This window comes from Oryza brachyantha, chromosome 2, assembly GCF_000231095.2.
Source record: "Oryza brachyantha chromosome 2, ObraRS2, whole genome shotgun sequence".
Lineage (NCBI taxonomy): Eukaryota > Viridiplantae > Streptophyta > Magnoliopsida > Poales > Poaceae > Oryza > Oryza brachyantha.
The window spans coordinates 13,764,416-13,786,082 of record NC_023164.2 but is presented as its reverse complement, the minus strand read 5'-3'; the positions used below and the strand labels follow the sequence as shown (position 1 = coordinate 13,786,082).

The following is a 21,667-nucleotide window of genomic DNA, read 5'->3' as shown; positions in this document are numbered from 1 at the left end:
TGTCGGCAATATATCAGCATCAATCAAACAAATAAGAAAGGAACACAAATCCAATATAAAGATGAATCGGTTCACATTTAAATATGTGAAACGGATAACTATCACTATACACCATCAGGGTTGAAGGCTTGCACTAATGTTACAGCTACATATATCTTTAGTAACCATTGTACCACTTCTGGCAGGTCAAGCCCCAACCGCAAAAGGATGGGGCAATCTAGCTCTGCGGAAAATCATGAATTCGCAAAAAAAAAAAATGAAGCATATAATTTACAGTACACCTCATGTATGAAAAATCGCAACGGTAGTGCTAGTGCTGTACACCCATTTCTGTACAATGTTGGCTGCTCTCGTCTGTAAGCTGGTGATTCAAATCAGAGATCAACTATATTATGTCAAGTTGGTTAACTGATGTAGTGATGAACATCATCGAACTTCTAGAATCCATTGGACACAATCCTGAAGCAGCTGGAACTTTTGACTGACCGCAACATTTAGGAAAACCTGCATCTTACTGAGATATTGTGATGATTCTTCCTTGCATCGGAATGCACCTCCACAGGAGCATTGCTCAGATAAATGTGCTGCTTTCACTTGCCTGCAGCGGAGGCAGACCAAATCCTGCAAGTGGTAGAGCCTCTCTCGCTGACGGACTACCTGTAGAAGTGCATTTTCCATCTGTTCACGGTGATATGGTTGCCCACACTGCGGCACAGCACATCTCCACTCCTGACCTTGGAGTGTTGAATCACGGCAGAGATCAAGATCCCGACAGTCATTGCAATAGCTGCAAACATGATGTTACGTAAGACTCGGTAACATCAAAGGGTGGTAAAAGTGCTTACTCACCAACCTACAAGCTGGTGAGTTTTAAAAATTGGAATATGCCATGGCAGGACATACAGAATAGTATCTACATGAGCATATTAGCCAAGCGCATGCCATGTTCTGCTGTGAACAAAAAAGCATTTTAACCTAGTTTATTTTCCTTCTCTGAAAACATTTCTATGTTTCAAAGAATATTGTTAACCATGTCTATTGAAATAGACCAAAATCATCCATAACTTCATTTGACTCTTAACAAAATGACAATTGATAATGCTTTTACAGCAAATAGCCTACCTAGGTCTAGGCCTTCAGTTTTCTTGGATTATGTCTCAGTTTTTTAGAAAATCGGTTTTCCAAATAAGTAATATAAAGATTAAAACAGAACAAATTCAGTTCGGTATTACCGGTCTCCGGTTTTTACCAAAGAATACAACACGAAGACACAGACACATTGGTGCTTCAGCTTGATGTGTCACTTTCATATGCTAAGTGGATTGGCTTATACTCTAAGTGAATTGGTTTGTATCCATAGACGGAAATGTTTCTATCTTAAACAGTTGATTATACGAAATAAAATAAATGGTTTCTACAATTTAACTTGGAGGAAATACCTGCAAATCACATTTGGGAGAGTGAACGAGGCACATGGATCTTGGAATTGTGCTTCCGGAGAAAACTCTTTTACACGAACTAACTTTAACAAGTTCTTCCTCATTCTCTGTCAGATATTTTTCAAGTCAGAGGTGGTACTGTTTCCTTAGAATTGAGATAGTTCAATTTTGTAATAAAAACCGCTGAACGACATATATTTTGAACAGTGAATTTTCTTTTATCAAGTCAATGAAACGAAGTATCTTTTGGATATAAGTTCTACAGTAAAAGTAGTTGCCATAAGTTAAAACTGGATTTAAAAAGGCAATTACCAGAATATCATGCTGAACATTCTGATCAAGAGCAAGAACAGCACAGATATGCTTAATGAACTCTAATGCAGCATCTCCCTTGTGTGTGTGGGGATCAGGTTCTTGGTTTGCATGTTCAACTGATTCGGATTTGCCTTTTCCTTTGAAATGATGAAGTATATCGCTTACAATTCTGAGAAGCTTGTCTGCAAAGTAATTGCTTATCTGCAATATCAGATATGAGATTCAGATTAGAGTCACTAAAGGATACTCCAACATTAATATGTATGTACTTTTGAGATTGAGGAACATGCATTTCAAATTTGAACTTGTTTAAATAGACCGCAATCTAAGTAGAACTATTCCTTATAACCCATCATATATATTTCTTATAACTTTTTACTAACATACTGTTATATAAATTATCTGAATTACTCACATTAGATACTGCAGTATTTATATTTAGTTTTTTATACAACTCTAACTGCTATGATTGAAAACATATTTCAACTCAATTTTCAACATCATAATCAAGGCTTAGCATGTCAATAATCTAGATTTTCTCCTTTAATTTCCAAGTGACATGACAGTTTCTAACCTCAAAACTGAATGTGGTAGTTCCTACCAACCATTTTCATTTAACTGGAAGATGGTTACTGGTTACCAATTTCAGATTGTGCTGTAGAGCCACAAAATCACCTGATTACGGAGATATCCTATGACTTGGACCTCAAGGTTTTCAGCAGCCAGGATTGTTATAGACGGAGTGCATGAGGTATCATCCCTTGTAGTTGATCGAAGAGCTACTTGTTCTTTCATGTATTTCCATGGAACATATAGAAACTCCGATACAATTAAGACAAAGTGATCCTGAAATTTTTTTTAGGGAATGTTACAGTAAAGTAGCAAATATTCTGATTTCAAGATAGATGCCAAAGTTGCAATGAGCAAACAGAAGCTACTAATTTTTAGAATGACATTAAAAAAACTGACTTGTGTAGCTTTAGGAAGGTATTCAGCTATGTTCCAGCTTGAGACAATGTCAATATCATTGTCACCATCTGCACCGTCCTCAGATGTTTCATTTTGCATTTTAGCCTGAATCCCACCATAGTTATACTGAACCAAAATAAAACATGGAAGGTGAAAACATATTCTATAAGGGAAAAAATGGATAAAAGAAATCATTTCTGGTGGCAATGAAATGGACAAACCTGGTCCATGAAAAGTAAGGAATGCCAATAATGCAAAGGTTCCAGCTCTACCCACTCAAAAATATCCCTAAAACAAATACTTTTAGTTTCACTTAAGAGATACCCCATTCAAATTTGCAGGGGGGAGATCAAACAGTACCTTGTCTGCAGTGTCTTCAGTAAGCTATCACAGTATGCACGTGCGGATGGCAGTTCAACTTTTCCAGTATCTATGATTATCTTAGAAAAGTTTGCAAAGATGACATTAGCCCCAAGCTTTCGAAATTCTGCCAGCATGAGAGCAAAGACCTTCTTCATGACCTGATAAAGTTTGAGAACCGAAAAGAGAATACAGGATAAGAAAAGTTATACAAAAAAAACTGACGTGGGGTAAGAAGATTATGAATAGAAAAAGGATACTTATTGTGACCAAGATGAAAAGAAGATTTGTAATGTGAACAGAAGAAATGGTGGTGGACTTAAGTTACATGGCTTACATTATGAAGAAGACGATGGAGAGCTGGGTCATGAAGTTTTGACCGTGGGCTGAAAAACACATACGTCAATGTGCAAAAAACACATTATAATAGAAAAATAGTTATCCAGTCATGAATAAATGTCATTTTCAGCATCGATGCAGTACCCAAAGTCCAACTTTCAGAACTAATTTATATTGTAATATATTCATAAAACCTGATAAAATCATAACATTTTTCAGGATAAATATTTGTCCAAAATAACATGCACTTTTTTCCAGAGGGAGTATTAAGTGCTAACTGGTCCAATGCAAACATATAAATAATTACCTGCAAAGCCAACGGTAGAGATGCTGCAATATTGCATCAGCGAACACATTTCCAGAAGATACTGCATCTGAAATGCATCGCTGAATGAGTTGCTTCAGCACTTGGAAAGCAGGTATACATAAGCTAGCATCATCAAATTCAGTTTCAGTGCCATTTGGACCAGTAGATGTGTCATTTGCAAAGCTACCGACTGGCCCTCCTTCCAATTCATCTACTTGGCTGCACTTTAGGAGAGAATTGACTGCCAAATGATGGATCTGGGGAGAAATATGTGCAAATGTAATTCAATTGCCACAAGTCACAAAACCAGCATATCACATTGTATATTATAAAGGCTTACCTTAAGCTCAACAGCAACTCGTCTATATGCACCAGGATAAGTAAGAGCAGGCTGAATGACCTGTAAATTTAGGTTATATTTAGTAAAGCAGCAAAAAACAGTAAATGGTAAGCATCATGCAATCTTAGGAAATAAAGGCTTCTTACTTCATCAGCAAAGCAAGTATCTCCTTCATATGTGCCTCCTAAATCAGGAATACCATCATCAGATATCCATAGTACCTAGCATATGTAGAAAGTTTGTAAGAAGCTTAAACATTACAAAATAAATCCATACCACCACAGGCAGAAACTCATAAGCCTATGGCTCAAGTAATGCAATTCGTTAGATATTCAAATCTTACAAGTTTTTTTAATAGATTTAAAGTATATTGAGGAGAGAAGCCTAGGGCTCCAGCCCTAATTGCCTGCCCTAGGCTTGTCTCCACCCCTGGCACAATATGATAACAGCTGGATAATTTCTTCTATTTCTGTGCAGACTTTCAGAAAAGACAGCGAGCGCTAACGAATTTCAGCACATAAAATCAATCTGATCAAGATAGCAAGGTGAGTCCAACTTTCATCAAAGAGTGCTTTGCTTAGTCACTGAGGTAGAATTCCTCAAGGCTGGATCGCAAAAGGCAATTGTAGTTCTTTCCCTTCCTGGTGGTTCCACATAGGGCATTTCGTCCACACCTCAGCTTCATCATGCTTTAAAATTTAGGCCAGTAGCTCTGGCATTCACTGAAGATGTTATTTACTAAACTTGGAACGCTATGGTGGGCAAAGATATTCTACATCAAGGAGCAGAACATAGAAGTGGCATAGGATTTAAACGCACGCACACATCTGAAAAGGCAAAAAAAAAACATAATTGTATTGACTCAGTCTACAACAAACCTGCTGTTGATCACGTAGTGCCCTTGAAAAGAACACGTCAGCAGTGAAAAGAAGCCAATCTAGTTCAAAGTTCCCCAATGGGACCTGTTCAGTAAGCATTGATGAATCGGTCATGTCATTTTTATATGTAACTAAATAACTTATTAGAATTCATACTAGACTATGCTTACATGTGCATATCTAGCAAGTGAAATTCTTTCATTGAACCATTGGGTTGATGCAGCACAACGTTGCATGCTTGTTCTACCAGCTGTTGCTTGCCAACCAAGAGCCTGGACCAATATGATTCAGCAAACAGAATAGGAAGAAATGAAAAGTAAAATGTAAGAAGTGGTGTCCTATTATGTACCTGGTAGTTGTTGTCTCGTGCATTGCTAGGAATGGTTACACATGGGAAATCATCAAGTGCTCGTACAGCTGCCTTTATAGCTTGAAGTTTAGGGCATTCTAAGACTCCTATGACAGGTCCAGGATGTTGTTGTCTAAAATGCATTTCGTTTAGTTTACTGTAAGTAAAACAAATGACACTACACACTTGCATGGTGAATTTTTATACTGCCAGATGCTAGCTTAGAATAAGAAAGACCATTTAAGTTGACATCATCTGAGTAGTACAAGAACTGTATTCCACCTTTCTCTCAAAAAAGAGGTGTACTTCATTCTTGAATGATGTATCTTATTTTGGAGGATATGATATTATGATTTTGCTCCAATTTTACATTTTTAATACAGTATTCAAATTTGGAGTTCAATTGCAACTATTCTGAACCAATATAGTTTTCTAAAATAAGATTAGTCTGTGACAAGCTACTAGTAATCAGTTGATTGCTACCAAAATCCAAAATTCAGACAAAAGAATAGTGCACAAAATAATCGTGTTTGCATCCTTGTATTGTTAGCATTCAAAAATGGTCAAGCCGGTCCATGTTTTTGGTAGGGTCTGGTACACCCCTCTAAAAGTGTTCCCTCCGCTCTGAAATGGATGATATTTTACAACATGTGCACTCAAATTTCAAAATCTTAACTCGCTAATAATTGAAAAAATATTAAGATTTAATATGTGAAATACCATTGGTATATTTGTCAAGAAAAATACTTTCATCCAATTATATGTTTGATGTTGTATATATAGATATATAGATAGATAGATATACACACACACACATACACACTTAGAAGTATTAGATATGTATATAGATGTTTTATATATGTTTGATGTTGTGAAGGGCATCCAACTATCTTTCTACAAGAAGTAATGATCAAGCATATCCATTGGAGGTCGTCAATGCCCTTAAAAACAGAGGTGGTATATTTCAAACCTCTTGCATATACCAGTAAGATTATACGTCCATATATTATAAATCACAAAGTGCACATATACCAAAAGAACATTGGGGAAAGGACAACACTGCCAGGTTTTGGGCCCAATTCCAACAACCCAAACCATGCCTATAGCTGGTAAAATGCAGCCGATCCAATAAAGTTATGCGCTTTTCAATCTGGAAAGAGCGCAATGCAAGAATCTTCCAAGCTAAAGCAGCTACTCCTTCAGCACTTTTCAATGTTATCCGAGGAGATTTTAATCTGGTTGTTCAGGCCTGCAACCAACTATGGATCTGTCTGTACTGTAGCCCGTCCCTGTAATAGCCAGACTCAGCACTTTACGCTGAGATTGTAAAAACCCCTTGTATCCCCCCCCCCCCCCCCCCAACACACTATCTTAATGCATTTGGTCGGCTATCTTAGCCTACCAGGCAAAAAAAGTAATGCACAATTCGCAGAAAAAGGGGTTGACAAATATGATTGGTTCACGAAAATTGAAATACTCAGAAGAGATTACCTGTATTCAAATAACATTCTTTGCACATGCTTGCTACCTGCATCAAGTGATGTGTGGTAATCCACCTAAGTAGTGAATCAAAAAAGGTCAGAAGTTAGCATGCTAAACCAGCATGTACATTCTTTTTATTCAGATAACATGATGTCATTCTTACATGGAAAGTGATGTTGTCATGCAAAGAACCAAGAGCTTGGCAAGCATCTCGATACTGCTTTTCAAGAAATGATGATGATAGCTCTTTATTGAGGAAAGGATTGACAACCACTGCATGTATTCTGAAAGATGTGGGGAAATACATGACATATACAGCCCTTCCTTCTGACAGGCTGAAAATAAGAGAATCCATAGATCAATTTTCAAATTAAAGCAAGTATACATCATCAGAAGGATACAGTGGTACGATAGATGGATAGAGTACTCAAGTTAACAGACGGAACATGACTACAATCAAGGTTTGCAGTATTAGTTGGTAAAAAACAGGTAGGAGTAATATCACAAATAACTGATAGGAAGAGCAATCTTGGGATCCAGAGGAGAGCATACAAGAGAACTATAATTTCACTCTAATATTAGTGCTTGAATAAATGAACTCAAGGTACACAAAATGTCATTAAAGAAAAGAAATGGCTTATCATAATATTTTTTAACTCTAGTGATGACAATAGTACCATATTATTGCAGAGTATTAAAAAATTTGCTAAACCTAGCCTGATACTGCATCACATCTTTACAAGGTTCTCATAAAGGCTACCTGTGGTATAGATAGAAAAATGAAACTGTCTGTTCCAGGTATGAACACTCTGCAGTTGTCTTCATTTGCAATTCAGCAAGATCCCATCCATCTTGGATATTTCGTCTTTTTGCAGACTTATCCACTTTACATACACAACCAATTTGGAGAATGGCATTGAGCTCTGCTGGAATTTTTGTCTCATATATTCCCTAGGTGCAATTCCAAAGTTAAAAGGGAGATACAAGAAAAAATAAAAGACTTCTCACACACACAAGTTTACTCACCTCAACATCTGGCTCTGCTAGATGGGCAGCAAGCTTTTTGCCCTCCACCCTGAACTGTTCTTCACTAGTTACAACCTGGAGTATAGCAGTTAGTATGTTCTGTTAGCAAGATAAGGTGCACCCATGGTTATTATGCAAATATTGTTCACATTTCACCTCAATGAGATTGAAACATGGCCTTCCATGTGGAAGAATCTTCTTCACACGCCTCCCTGGAAACTCTTCTGTGACAGGAGCTTTCGAGTTTAGGAAAAAGACTCTAGGCACATTGATAGGAATCTTGAACATGATCCCCTCAGCAACAACCCATGCAAAAAAACGGCCAGGTAATGTACTTGGAGCAAGCTGTATTATCTGTTGTGGGCAATATATAACCATGTCAACCATTAAATTAAATGAATATATTACTGAAAGAGATTAATGTTTCAATATAGATGTTACATAACATGATAAAATAGTGGAAGTAACATGCCTGCCAATGTGATCTAAAGAGGGCCAATTCTTGTTTCTGGAAAAATGTAGACCGGTTCCTAGCATTGACATGTAACTGACTAACATTCCTTGCAGAAGACAAATCTTTGGTAGGGCCATCAAAAGTGGCTGCAGCACCCAACCTGATAAAAGCAAAGGACATATAAGCATCGACTTCTCCTCATTGCTATTTAATTTACTTAGTGTACTCTCCATTACATTAATAGTGCCATTACAAAAAAACAATAGTCACTAGTTCATCATATCAATATAACTTAGGATTTATCAGGTAATAAGATGCTCAAAACGCTGATTCACGCTTGCAAAAGCCCAATATAATCAACCTAAAACTACTACATATTACTATGACATACTTGAAATCAAGTCCAGGAGTAGTTTGTTTAGGAGCTAGGAGAGGAACAAAATGCTGAATGAACTGAATCTAGGAGTACCAGTTACGAGCATAAAATGATTTGAAACTTGTGTACAACATAAATTTGTATACCTTTGACGCTTTTTTTGTTCGCGAACATATTTCCATTTCCTCTTCTTAGCATCAAGCCATCCTTGATAATCGGTACTTCTATCAACTTGTTCATCAGAAGCATCATTTTGAATATGTAAAGCAAGGGGTTCATTTGACCTAGTTATAGATTTTTGATGATTCTTGTTATTATCTGAACCAGCTTCTGCTGACGGTGCGCCATTTGGTTTATTTTCTTTTCCTAAACCATTGGGTACATGAGTTTTTCTCAGACTGCTTTCTAGCATTAATAAATCTTCCATATCTCCTGTTCCATCCAAAGTCCGCATCCCCTTGTCCTTTTCCAAAGGATTGAACATATCGCGCAGTTTGCGCTGGCGAAATCGATCATCTTTCTCTCTGACCTTTTTGTGCAACCAATCAGGATGAAGAACTCGAGGAACAGGATTCGAAATCTGTAGGAACAGGGTTTCACAAATGTCACAGATAATCAAAGGGAACAAGTAAAAACTGTATAGTATAATAAAAGGAACACATAAAAACTATATTGCCTTTTGCATTGCTGCAGGAATTGTTATAATCTTCTGAATAGCGGAGCTTAGGCGTTGCTTATAATAAGACCAGTCAACAATAGATCGGATGCTTGCTTCAGAGGAGATTTTGCACCATTTTCTTAAATAAAACTTTGCAATTTCTGTAAGAAAGGATAGCAAGAGAATTTAAGTGATTGAAAAGTTCGGCTCATGCAAAATCAGGATTTGAAGGTAAAATAATACCAGCATCCGTCTCAAAGATAGCTACTGGAATAGCACGCTCACTCACTGGAGTGCCCTACATGATTTCAGCAAGTCAACAAAGCAATAGGAATATTATTAAAAAGTAAGTTAGATCATTAGAGCAAACAGATTCCATGAAAACAAAATAAAGGGAATATTTGCCCACTGAAAGGAACATGCCATGACTAAGCAAAATTGATGGGTAAGTGCATGATGTCAATTGCTGAACTATTCACTTATTCAGTACTTACCTGTGGTTCTCGGGCAACTATGTATTGGCAATGCAGTCCTTTGTCTTTTACCATTGAATCACCAAGGAATTCAGCTAGTCTTTTTGCTGTAGTTACAGCACATGATTTTTGTTCTCCGTAGTCAACTAGCGATTTACTCATTGTGCTGGACTCAGATATGAAATCAAGCAACTCATTGTCAGAAATATCAATCCCTTGATTCTGCAACAGAAAAATGAATTTATAATGTTGCATGGTTTTAACAATGCAATCCAGTTGGATTGTTTAGAATTTGGAGCACATCATTCCAAATTTTGCAAACCACTCACATCCAGTAGGTCTAACCAACGATTAGCGACAGAAGCAACAGCTGTATAGCATTCCTCTAAAGTTGAACCATGAAGAAATTTGTCAAATACTTCTGCCTATAAAGAAAAAAAGGATTTATAAATAAACTGGCCATACTAACTGGTGCAGAAGTCCCAGTGTCTCTTTGGAACCACAGGTAAGTAAGTTTGATGAGCTTACTAGTAAGTGTACAGAAAGGGAGCATATACCTGAAAAACTTTGATGAGCTTCAGCTCACCTCTACGCTTGATTTCAAAACCCTTAAGTTCTGCCAAGGTGCCATCTTCATTAAAGACAGCATACCTTTTCTTTAGAAGAACCCCTTCCTCTTTAGAGGCAGGTAGAATCATGGCCTGTTATTTCAGCATACATTGTGGCATATTGCAAAGATAAGTGAGATCAACTATTCAGACTTATTTAAGCACAATGAACAGTGTATGAGGTAAGCACCGATCCCATTAGACTACTTTACCTTGTAAGGTCCGTCTACCTCAAATTCAATGGAGCATTCACTGTGTGTTGTATATAGTTTATTTACTGGGTCATTCAATGTCTGGTAGGATAATAAACAAATCAATCAATGAACAGCATTCCAATAGTCAGAAGGCAAAATATAAAATTGGGATAAACCTAGGAGTCTAAATATTCCTAGTATTCCTTACTTGATATTGATCATTTGTGTTGTTTCTCGCAACATCAACATTAAGCATCACGCAGGGATAGGATATTGTGAACTTCTTCCCAGCACTGAAACATCGGCAACAGGTGTTAACTTAGAAATTTGCATACGAAGTCTTAGCATGGGAGCATTTAGTTTTAACATACTACCATGCAAATGATCACTTAAAATTAAGTTTGATAAACTAGTCAGTTTGCATGCATGTCTACATCCAGTCCAAATATAGATGTCTTTTCATATGAGGCAAACATTCTTCGTTTTGGTCATTAAAATATTTTTCCGTAGAACTCATAAAATGCTAAATCTTAATTGCATAGAATCACAATATTTTTATTTTACTAGCATGTTACCATGAGAATGAGTGGTCAAAGTGGTGTGTTGACCAATGTGCCGTCTCTCATCGACCTCTGAAATCATAGGTGTGATTGTCTGTTCGATGGGGCTGCAACTATTGTAAGCCTGGTTATTCACAATATAGCCCATGAGAGCTCCCTTTGGTGCATGGCTGGCACGAAGGACTTGCTACCTTGGCTTTTAGCCTCTAGGCAGCTTGGCCACTCTCTCTTCTTTTTGTTTTTGTTTGTTTTGGGTGAGTTTGTTCAGTCAGGACCTTGGTACTGTTTTAATATTTCTTTCATTCTACTTAATGGAATGGCACGCGGCTCTCCTATGTTGTTCAAAAAAAATGAAATGTGTGATGTCAAACCAACACCTAGAACTTGGACCACATGCAACAATAATTGAGAGCATTGCCAAAAGCACAAAAATTGCTCTCCTAGGCACAAAAGCAGGGCACGGTGCAACTAAATCGCCTTGAGTAGTGTAAGGCACAGTGCCATTAGCAAGGCGCGCTCCTTAAAGGCTTAAAATCATAAGTCACTCACTTCAACCTCCTCCAGTTGCCAAGTAGAAAGAACACAAAATAGGGAAGGTTTATTGTCCTATGGTCCCAGAAATATGGCCCAAGAACGAACACACTCATTCAGATCGTAGACACCTGCTTATTGCATTTTGCTAATCTTATATTAAGGCACATTGTACATTTCTTAACTATTTGTTCGTCAACTACAATGGCTGCAAGAATCAGGTATGTGGCTTCCTTAGGATTAAACATTTACACTTTTATATTTGCACTTCATGTGTCTAGGTACAGGCTCTTTTTCTTTTTTTTTTTCTTTTGCTTTGTGCCTAAGGCGATATGACGCCCTTGCGCCTTGAATGTGCTTTTTGCTTTAACAGCAGTGATCTTTTGAAATCATGTTAATTGTACACTAAAATATCTTGCCACTAACACATGTACCAAATCCAAAGTTCAGGTCATGAAAGAAGCCCTTTACATTACCAAGTGAGACAAATAAGGATTAATATTAGTCTAGCAATGCAAGCACTACACTCATTACATTGCTTCAATCAAAATAGACATAAGAAACGCTGCATAATCTAATATTAACTGGTGATAGCATAAGTATGAAATCTCAGATATATCAGAAACAAACAACTTGCATGGCAAACCAATTTATATGTTCTAGTGTACTCAGTACTCACTTTGTCTTGAAGGTAAAGTTTTCTGGAAAAGAACCAGGAAGAACACACCAAATCCCATCAGTATCCAATTCCAGTGGCCTTCCAATTTTGTCTACAAGTAGACGGGCATTTTGGATAATCTTTGCACCAGTATATGTCACAACACCAGCCATTTCCATAGAGTACCATCTTGCACCCCTAAATCAGAAAGGCATAGCTATTACATGCCTTATCATAGTACATGAAGGCAGAAAAAGCATGTTATTTATATAAATCGTACTTACTTGCGCATAACATATCCATAAAACGAATTCAATATACACTTGTGGGCTAGTTGCAAAGAATCATATAGCACAACCATGTCCTACAAAAAGCATTAGGAGTAGCCCCAAAAAACTTCTCAAAATGCCTGAAACACATGATGGACCTCTAAAATGAATAACATTGCTTGATACCATCACAAAGATCACCTAGTTGGAAAATACTATCCAATGGCATGTGGTCACAGGCCCCACATGTCACCCTTACAATAGATGGCATTTTCCAACTTGCACCTCTGTGATGGTACTGATCTAATTTTCTCGATGTATAATATAATACTGCATTGCGAACCTGTGCTTCCTGAATTTTGATAGAATTTCCATTGGCTTTTGCTTCCACCAATTTTCCTTTCCATGTTTTGTTAAGACCTTTGTATTCATACCTTCTATCTCGAAAGCTGGAATTTTCAAAGTATACATTTTACAGAACCTCGAAAAAGAACTAGCAAATATTTATCAGCCAGATAAATGCACTTTGCTCCTCTAAGAGCTATTATCTATACCGATACTCCTTTAAATGAATGGAGTGGTGGTAGTGAATCTGCATCCCCACCAACTCTGATTGTAGTTTATACATGCTATCCCTTGAACTTTTTAATATTACATATCTAAACGAATAGCCACATATATAAAATTAAAATTGGGGTGAGTACCCCTTATAGCAAAAAGGTGGGTAACATATTTCATGAAAAATATGTTTTTGATTATTTAAAGTAATATTTTGATATGTTTTTCCTTTTATCCCGTAGCAAAGCATGGGAATTTTGCTAATTGAAGCTAAAAATGGAAATCAGTGTTGCATATCTATGAACTATCAAATTAACATAAGACACTAAAATATAATAAACATCAGACGGACCTTCGTACTGTGTCTACATAAAAAGAATTTTCACGCATGCATATTCCAGCGTTCCTCACTTCTGTAATTGGTTTGTCAACCACTCTTTTATATGCCTGCATTTTGACAAAAGTATAGTAACTGCATGCCCACCAAAAAGGTTTAATTATTCTATGAATTCAAATAAATCACCTTTTGGCAGTACTTCTTCAGACGATCCTTCAATTTTAGTAAATGTTCTGGTTTTGAGAGGTCAAGAAAAGGCTTTGAAGGTGTCACCCCACCAGCTTGAATCAGCTCTGACTCAATTTGCCTCTTTATATGATGGTAGTCACTAAAATGTGGAATATTGTTAGATCAGTAAATACATCAATTCAGTCTATAAATTTCTTAAGTTTACCTCCTTTTTGCCATGTAGGTCTCTCCTCGCCATACCCATTCAAGATTCCTAAGGCAATTCTTTCCAGGACGATTGAAATCACATGCTGTGCAGTCCACATCCGTAACTATGGATGGTGGCTGAAAAAAGGCGGTTAAGGAAAAAGGTTAGTTAAGTTACATAATCATGTACAGATCTAGTATCTTGGTAAAGCTAGTAGAAATAAATCAAATGTTTTTTAAAGAAAACAACTCCTTTGTAATTTAGGGCATAGATACAAGCTGCTTCAGTTATTTATTTCATATTAGCATAGACTCTCATCAACAGCCATATATAACTAATACTAAAAACACCCCATAAGAGTTCATACTAAAATGAGTCCGTTGACCACCTTTCCTAAACAACTTGAGCTTTCCCGTGAATCGATTTGCACATGAAACACAATATGGTACAAAAGCAGGAGACCATAATTTATATTTCAAGCATTTTGCGCTGTTAGCCTGTCAGTATGAAATTCAGGTGTGCTATTGTGCCTCCAACACCTATTGTGCTAATGCACTCCTGTGACCAGTTTGCATTGTGTCCACATAATCCACATCATAGGATTGACTGGGACTATACTTGAGGACGGGGGATTGAGATGTGAGTAGACTGCCGGCCTTCCCCTGACAGATTAAGTCTTTTAGTTTTAGGCACATTTGTCAGTGCATGAAATTTTGGCGAAACAGCCTAAATTTAGGATTAGTTCTTTATGTTTTCTATATATCCCACAATGATGCCTGAGCAAAATAGAGCTCTCAAAGAGATTTTGCAGCTCAACCAGATAATTGTCACAAATTACTAGCTGGCCAGAAGTGCTAGCAAAGTTAGGCTGCGTTCGTTTGGGGTATAGTTATCCGGTACGGAATACGTAGTAATAGATTAGTACATGATTAATTAATTATTAGTAATAAAAAATTGAGATATAAATTAATATGATTTTTTCAAGCAACTTTTCTATAGAATTTTTTTCAAAAAATACACCCTTTAGCAGTTTGGGAAGCGTGCGTGCGGAAAACGAGGGAATCTGGATGAGTAAGGATAAGTAAAGGATGGTGCCAAACGCAGCCTTAGTTGACCATGTAAATCACCATATGACGACCTATTTAACTTTTTATTTGGACCTATATCAATAAAGGTCACTCATCAAAGTAACTTCTTATGTGCACACAGTTAGGGTAAAAAAATCCATACCAAAAGAGAAAACTTTTGCTTAACAGTACATACAACAATAGAACTTTATGGAATTAAGTTGAACTATTGAATTAGCCATTCAGATAATAACAGAATTCAAAATACTTATTAGACTACAAGAGAATACCTGGAGTCTATTTGTCAAAATGATATTTGGATACATCGCAGCAACATCCAGATGATATATAAGAGGGCGTTCTTCACGAGTAGGGTGATCTCGCAAGGAAACAAGCTGTAAATTTGACATAGCAATGTAAGCCAATCAAGCTCAACACAAATTACAAAACATAGTAAAATAATGTTTCTGTAGTCAGAAGAACAATAAATATCTTGGTGTCCGTACAATATATGAGCTACAGAGCTGGAATTCATGGCATCAGCTTTACTTAAAAATCTTCATGTGTCACTTTGGCATTTTAACTGACTGGACAGGGAGTGAAGATAAAAGAGCCCAGCAGGATTAGAAATAGAACCTTTTGTTTAATGGCATCCTTGACTTCATCATAGTTTGTTACAGAATCAATATCTAACTTTCCTTCGACAGAAATGGCATATTGCAGATCACGATCAAGATTGACAATCAGTTGCTGGAAAAAGAAATGCCATCAAGTTAATATACTAAATGTATATGCATAAATTTTCAAATTGGGACAACATTAGTACTCCCTCCGTTCCAAAATATAAGCATTTCTAGGATTCAAATTTTGTACCATAATATAAGCACTCCTGAGTTGATTCCCATGATTCTCATCACATCAATTATTCCTCAACCAATCAGAAGCTTGGAAGGGAGTCTAAAACATTGAAAATTCAAAAATTGACCACTAAAGTGACAAAGGGTATCTTTTGACCCAACCTTAATATTTGTTAAACATATTTTGGAACGGAGGAAGTATGTAATAGAGTAAGATAAATAGTTCAGAAAATTTCTTCCAATATTTATATATTTAAGCTAAAATGAAGTAACACTTTCAGAATAGTATAATTCAGTACCTCATATGCTGCCGGCTCAAGTTGGAACTTTGTAGGAAGATCAGATCTAAATACACCAGTTTCAAGACACTCAACATGACCACCAATGTAAGTTTCACTTTCCAATAGACGGTTATTGAAGAATTTTTCCATATCAGCTTGGTGCTTGTTAGGACAAATGATATTAGCTTTGAATGCCTATGAATCAGAATAAAATGAAGTCAGCAAGCATAACAAAGAACAGTTCTACCTGAAAATTTTCATAAGACAGAATATTGATGTAAGGATTAGCTCAAAAGGTTAGGGGACATGGCAGAAAAGTTTACTCAGCAAACCTGGACCATTAGCAGCATTTCACACAATGTCCCACTTCCTTTCCGTAAAACCTCATCTGGTGACATGGGTATAATGGTTGCAAGGGAAAAGATAAACGGATGGACATAAGTCATGTATAGATAGTACGTTGCAACAGCATCTGATACAGAGTAAGAAGCCATTGTCTGCAAAAAAAATACAGAAAATGAGCAGAAGAACATGTTAGGTTAACAAAGACAATTAAAATTAGCAGAACTACACATAGAGAAGCAGCAATATTCAGCATTAGTTGTTATGCGCTCATGTATTTAAAACACGCCATCATAGACAAACTTAAAGGTACCTGAGGCTGCTCCATTGCAAAGCGAACCATATCTTCTGGATTAACCTCCAGAGGATCATAACCTAACTTGGCTTTTGTTACAGCCTGTCAGTGTGAAAATGGAAAATAAAAATTAAGAGAAGTGAAAGTAATTGCAGCATATTCAGAATAAGAAGGATAAGAAGCGTATAATGGGGAAAAAATGACATGATACCACTGAGTGGTTATCTAAAAACCTGTGAATGGTTTTTTATACATAATCAATCACTACAAAACTTTGTAATTTCTTTAAAATCCAAGTTTGATATGTTATTCTGTACTGACACATCCAGTAGCTTAGATTAGTTACAAAATAAACAGATGGTTTTATTTCAGGCTTTCAGCAAGTAATGTACCACCTTTAGACCATGACTTCCTTGTGGAAGGTAACTGTCTCGCTTCACCCAAGCAAAACAGTCAAGGTGGCAAGAAAATTTAGCTCGACATTCCCCTTGATTATTGTCACATTGGAATCCAATCTCCTGTAAGAACAAAGAGGGTATGAGACAAAATATGAGATTATATATTGTTTGGCATTTCAAGGAAATGTATATAACAATAACAAGTGTAAAACATATGTGCATAAGATATATGTTTTTTTGAAATGAAACAGCACAGAGGCAGATGCAAAACATATGTGCATAGCATTTATGTTTTTCGAAAGGAAACAGCACAGAGGATGCAAGTAAAAACAACTCAGTCCTTGTCGCCTTAGCTGCAGAAGTGCGGTCTGTGGATGACTTCTTTTTAGATTCTTTTGTTTTTGCAGTTATGTTTTGATCGAGATTTTGGACATCTCGTTATATAGTTATGATTGGACTACATAAGCCATATTAAAGAAATGGCACTTAAGGAGAAATAAACAGCTACCTCATTCATTTTAATTCCATGGTGAGCAGCTCTCTTCTCTAAAAATGGCCAGTCAAAAAAGTCACCATTGTATGTAACATAAATACCAGGCTTAACCTCTTGCATGTGAGAAAACCAAGCTTTGAGTAGATCCAACTATGGAGACAGAAAATAAAGTGGAGTTGATGAAATAGTTAGGGTGTATTTAAATCAAAATGACATTGAACAAAAATATAAAAAAGTTGGTGATACCTCGTTTGCAACATTCTTAACTCTAAACTGCCCCTCAAATTCTGGTTTAGGTGTATACTCCAAGTCTTCAATATCTTCCCCTACACACTGCATGGAACAACAAACTAATATATTATGCTGATTTTGAAAAACTTGCATCTTGCAACTGCAATCAGGAATCACAGAGTCCGGCTGAAATTATGAGTAAACAAATGTTCGATTGTACAAGGCAACCATTAAATCGTCTGGTGAGTATACAATGTAACTGGCCTTTTGGCCATTAGCATTTTTTAAACACAAAAGACCACAAAACAACAAAGAGTTTTTGTACACATATTAAAGATAACTGCATGTCACTTCAGAAGTTGGAATATGTGTGTGTGTATAGAGAGAGATAGCAGTTAATGAATACAGATAAAGAATTAAGCCATAACTTGAATGTAGTAAGCTGAAATCTGATAAATGGTTATAGAGAAAGAACTTCTGTAACCTCTCGGTTTATTATCAGGTATCCTTGCCCATCGATCATGTAAGAAATCATCATTACAGTGTCATATTCAGCATCTGGAAACTTCAGAGGTAGCTTCGTGGTCTCAATATCAAATGCACATACATGAACTTCTGCACGTTGTAGTAGATCTTCCCTTCTGTGTAACAAAACATCAGAGCTAGATACACTAACATCATACCACTGTCCACACCGCACATCTGCAAGTAAGTTAGAGCAAAACAAGAAGTGTCAATGATAAGAAGCATGAGACATTCAAAATAAGAAGCATAAGACTCACCTTTATCGATAGCAAACCGAACATGGTAGGGAACATCATATTCACGCAGATCAATGATGCAATTTATGTAATCTTGTGGCCTTTCTACTCTGTCATAGTGCACAAGATCATCAGAACATAGGCTAAAAAATACCGTATATGACAGCTAAAGGTACTTTACACTAACTTAATGTGGAAAGAGTCAAACAAGAGTATATTTAAACACATCACAGAAGCATAGCTCATAACTATTAAGACGGGTACTGTACAGAAGAATCTTAGCCCATGACTATTAAGATTTACTACTATACATTACAGGTACCTTTTTACACCGTAAATTGATTCAAATGCCTCTGCAGCATTTAGGTCTTCTTCATTCTTTTCGACAACATGCAATAGGTCATTTCTTACACGCATTAATTGTTGTACTGTATCAAACTGGATCTTCAAATATTTCCTCTTCAAACCAGAAAGGTGGTTTTTCTGAAAGACAAATAGAGTTATAATTACCTTCCAGAATTGACCCAATTAACTCTAGATAACAAAAAAAATATAGTATATGAATAAGAACATTGGCACATTTTTGTAACAAGTCTGTTCAAAGCTTTCAGGGACTACCCAATCCATGAATCTTACTCTACCGTAACAAGTTTCAGTATCTCTTTTACATAAAAGAAGCTAGTGGTGGTGGTTGTTTTGAATCTGCTATTCCACCGCCTCCTTTTGAGTTGGTGGGATCGTCAAAGATTAAGTAGATCATTTCTACATGTTGTTTGTAAGCATGTGGCTTGTAATAATGTTATTAATGGATTGATTTGTTGTTACGAATATGTCTTCTTCTAGGATTTAGATAAAAATTTGAAACTGAACTTTATTATATGTTTATTTGAGGCTTAGTGAAATGCATGGGTATTTGGCTAGTCAAGCTGTAGTCCTAAGCACTATTACTAGAGAGTGGGAGTGGGGTCCCAAGTACAACACTCAAATCATATCCTCTATATGGTATCAAAGGTGGGTCCCAACCCTAACTGACCATAAAGTTTCAACCCCGCAATCGCAAGTCGTCATTGTCATTCTCTCAACCATCATAGTCCACAACATACTCCTCAACCAGGTTGATGTTGGCCCCCTTGGTGAATTTCTTACCAGTAACATTGGTGCAGTTGTGTCACACACAACCACCACAATGCAATGTGGGATCAGGTCACCACAGCTGTGACATGTTAGACCAAGCACAGGCAAGCAGTACATGAAGTGACTGGGATCCTAAGGCTGCAGCATCGTCAATCTTCTACAACAAACAGCTAAGGAAAAATAGACAAAAGACAACCACCAGTGAATAAGTCTTACCAAGATCAAAACTCTTAACCAGCCAAATTCATCACTATAATAGCATTTGATGCTGCTAAGAAATGAAGTGCTGAAATAAACATAAAAACAAGGCACATACTAGATCAAGATCTTCTTTCTCAATAATTTCTATGTCAGCAATGTCGCCTTCATAACGTCGCCTGAGGTATGCTTCAACTTCTAACTCCATCTTATCCTGCAACATTTCATAATTCCAAAATATGAAATCGGCAAAGAAAAATCATGCAACAGATGAAACTAGTAAAAGTCATCCTATGATTCAAGCCACGAGCTCAAGGTCACCTTAGTCGAGGCATAAAAGTAAGGGGGGAATTTGTATTTCACTTTAAATGTAGAACCGTCCTGCAAGAAATCATACACAGTTAGACATGTGACAGGTCAAAAGGTTTCTTGCTAAAACTGCAATTTACCTGGGACACGAAGTATAGGTCAACACAGCTGTATATTTTCCCAGTGTCCTCATCCTCCCATGATGACTGCAAGGTGTTTTGAGGTGAATCAAGAAAGCCATGAATAAAGGCAGTTGATTACATTTTGCAAAACAGCGAGAGTTAACTTAATAAGCTTGTCCAATTTCTGTGATCTGCGTTACGTTCAATAGTTCCACCAGATATGGCAACAGCAGCTCGGTTTCATCATTTTGTTAAGAGATTGTATGGGAGAATTATTTATGGAACACAAATTCTCCCTAATGCAGTTACTTTAAAAAAAAAGAAAGAAAAACCCCTCCCCATATCTCCCACGAGCATCAAGAGGACGGGGAAGGGTTCACTGTTGCTATTGGTTACGGTCTGTGATGGCATTTGAGAAAATCCCCTTCCCAGGCAAATCAACTCACCAATGGCAAGACAATTCGCTCGGTGATTTCACCGAGTACTAAACTAAAGCAAAAGGATACTCCATTTCAATTTAAGCTACTAGAAATAGTCAAATTTAAGCTACTAGAAATAATCCAAGAGAGAGAGAGAGAGTTTACAGGGGAGAATGTCAGGAGCCATCCAAGCCGGCGCTCGCCGTCGGTGTAGGGCGCGAAGCCAAGCCTGCTCTCCAGGAGCTCCTCTGCCCCGAGCCTCAGCCGCTGCTCCTTCGCCGCCGACGACCCAGACCTCCAACCGCCTCCCCTTGCCCCTCCCCCTCCTCCTCCTCCTCCTCCTCCGGCCGACGGCTTCCGCCGCCGACCATCGCCGCCGCCCATGCTCCCCCTGCGCGCGTGCGGTACGCGGGGCGCGGGGTGACGAGGAGGATCGCCTCGGCTGCTCGCGCCGTGGTGCGCGGGAATGGGGAGAAGGAACCCTAGATCAGATTTGGGTTTTGGGGGACGGCGAAATGAGATGGGCGCCAAAGTCCGGGGTGGCGTGGCGGGGGTTTTCCCGCGCTCTGCCTCTGCCACCGTCGCGTCATTTTGCATCCCGGTCCCTCCGGTTTCGTTGTTTTCAATTTGGGAGCCCAGCCCACGGCCCATCAGATTTGTTGCTTGTTGCGTTTGGGCCACGCGGCAAGCCAACCAACCTAGACAGCCCAACTTGAAGGTTTTCTTGGAGTTTGAAACTGATTTTTGCGTGGATTATTTGACGTGGAGTATTGGCTTGTTTAACACGATAAATTAATATTTTAATAGATAAGCTTCATAAATAACTTGTACTCGGTAATAGATAGTCTAGTTAATGATGCAGTGTAAGAAGGTTTCTTAAGAAATTGTACTTTAGAAGTGTGAG

The 21,667-nt window shown here is 37.5% G+C and overlaps 1 protein-coding gene across 1 annotated transcript; it reads right to left on the bottom strand.

The window, feature by feature from the left end:
- Positions 1-56: 56 nt before the first annotated feature.
- On the bottom strand, positions 57-21,147 carry LOC102722465 (DNA polymerase epsilon catalytic subunit A). The gene is made up of 49 exons (XM_015833123.1): positions 20,929-21,147; positions 20,363-20,428; positions 20,235-20,294; positions 20,032-20,127; positions 18,904-19,064; positions 18,603-18,691; positions 18,305-18,522; positions 17,836-17,922; positions 17,605-17,739; positions 17,094-17,216; positions 16,717-16,800; positions 16,394-16,558; positions 16,080-16,256; positions 15,560-15,673; positions 15,214-15,318; positions 13,875-13,993; positions 13,667-13,808; positions 13,496-13,590; positions 12,929-13,034; positions 12,601-12,680; positions 12,338-12,514; positions 10,776-10,860; positions 10,586-10,666; positions 10,323-10,466; positions 10,095-10,190; positions 9,787-9,987; positions 9,536-9,590; positions 9,311-9,453; positions 8,781-9,214; positions 8,277-8,418; positions 7,961-8,158; positions 7,805-7,879; positions 7,539-7,729; positions 6,942-7,113; positions 6,788-6,852; positions 5,297-5,429; positions 5,118-5,219; positions 4,948-5,031; positions 4,216-4,290; positions 4,070-4,129; positions 3,730-3,986; positions 3,421-3,469; positions 3,084-3,244; positions 2,945-3,011; positions 2,724-2,849; positions 2,430-2,600; positions 1,752-1,955; positions 1,440-1,546; positions 57-787 (listed from the first exon to the last, which is right to left on the bottom strand). The coding sequence occupies exons 1-49, from the start codon at positions 21,145-21,147 to the stop codon at positions 427-429; spliced, it is 6,657 nt and encodes a 2,218-aa protein (XP_015688609.1). The 3' UTR covers positions 57-426.
- Positions 21,148-21,667: the final 520 nt, after the last annotated feature.

What these genes read in the sequence shown, in the direction of transcription:
- LOC102722465 (XM_015833123.1), bottom strand. Translation starts at nt 21,147, where the DNA reads ATGGGCGGCGGCGATGGTCGGCGGCGGAAGCCGTCGGCCGGAGGAGGA. An exon ending in ACCTGATAATAAACCGAGAG is followed by an intron (nt 17,923 to 18,304) that starts GTTACAGAAGTT and finishes TGTTCCATGCAG; the next exon opens with TGTGTAGGGGAAGATATTGA. An exon ending in TTTTGACAAATAGACTCCAG is followed by an intron (nt 13,994 to 15,213) that starts GTATTCTCTTGT and finishes GCCTTTTTTCAG; the next exon opens with CCACCATCCATAGTTACGGA.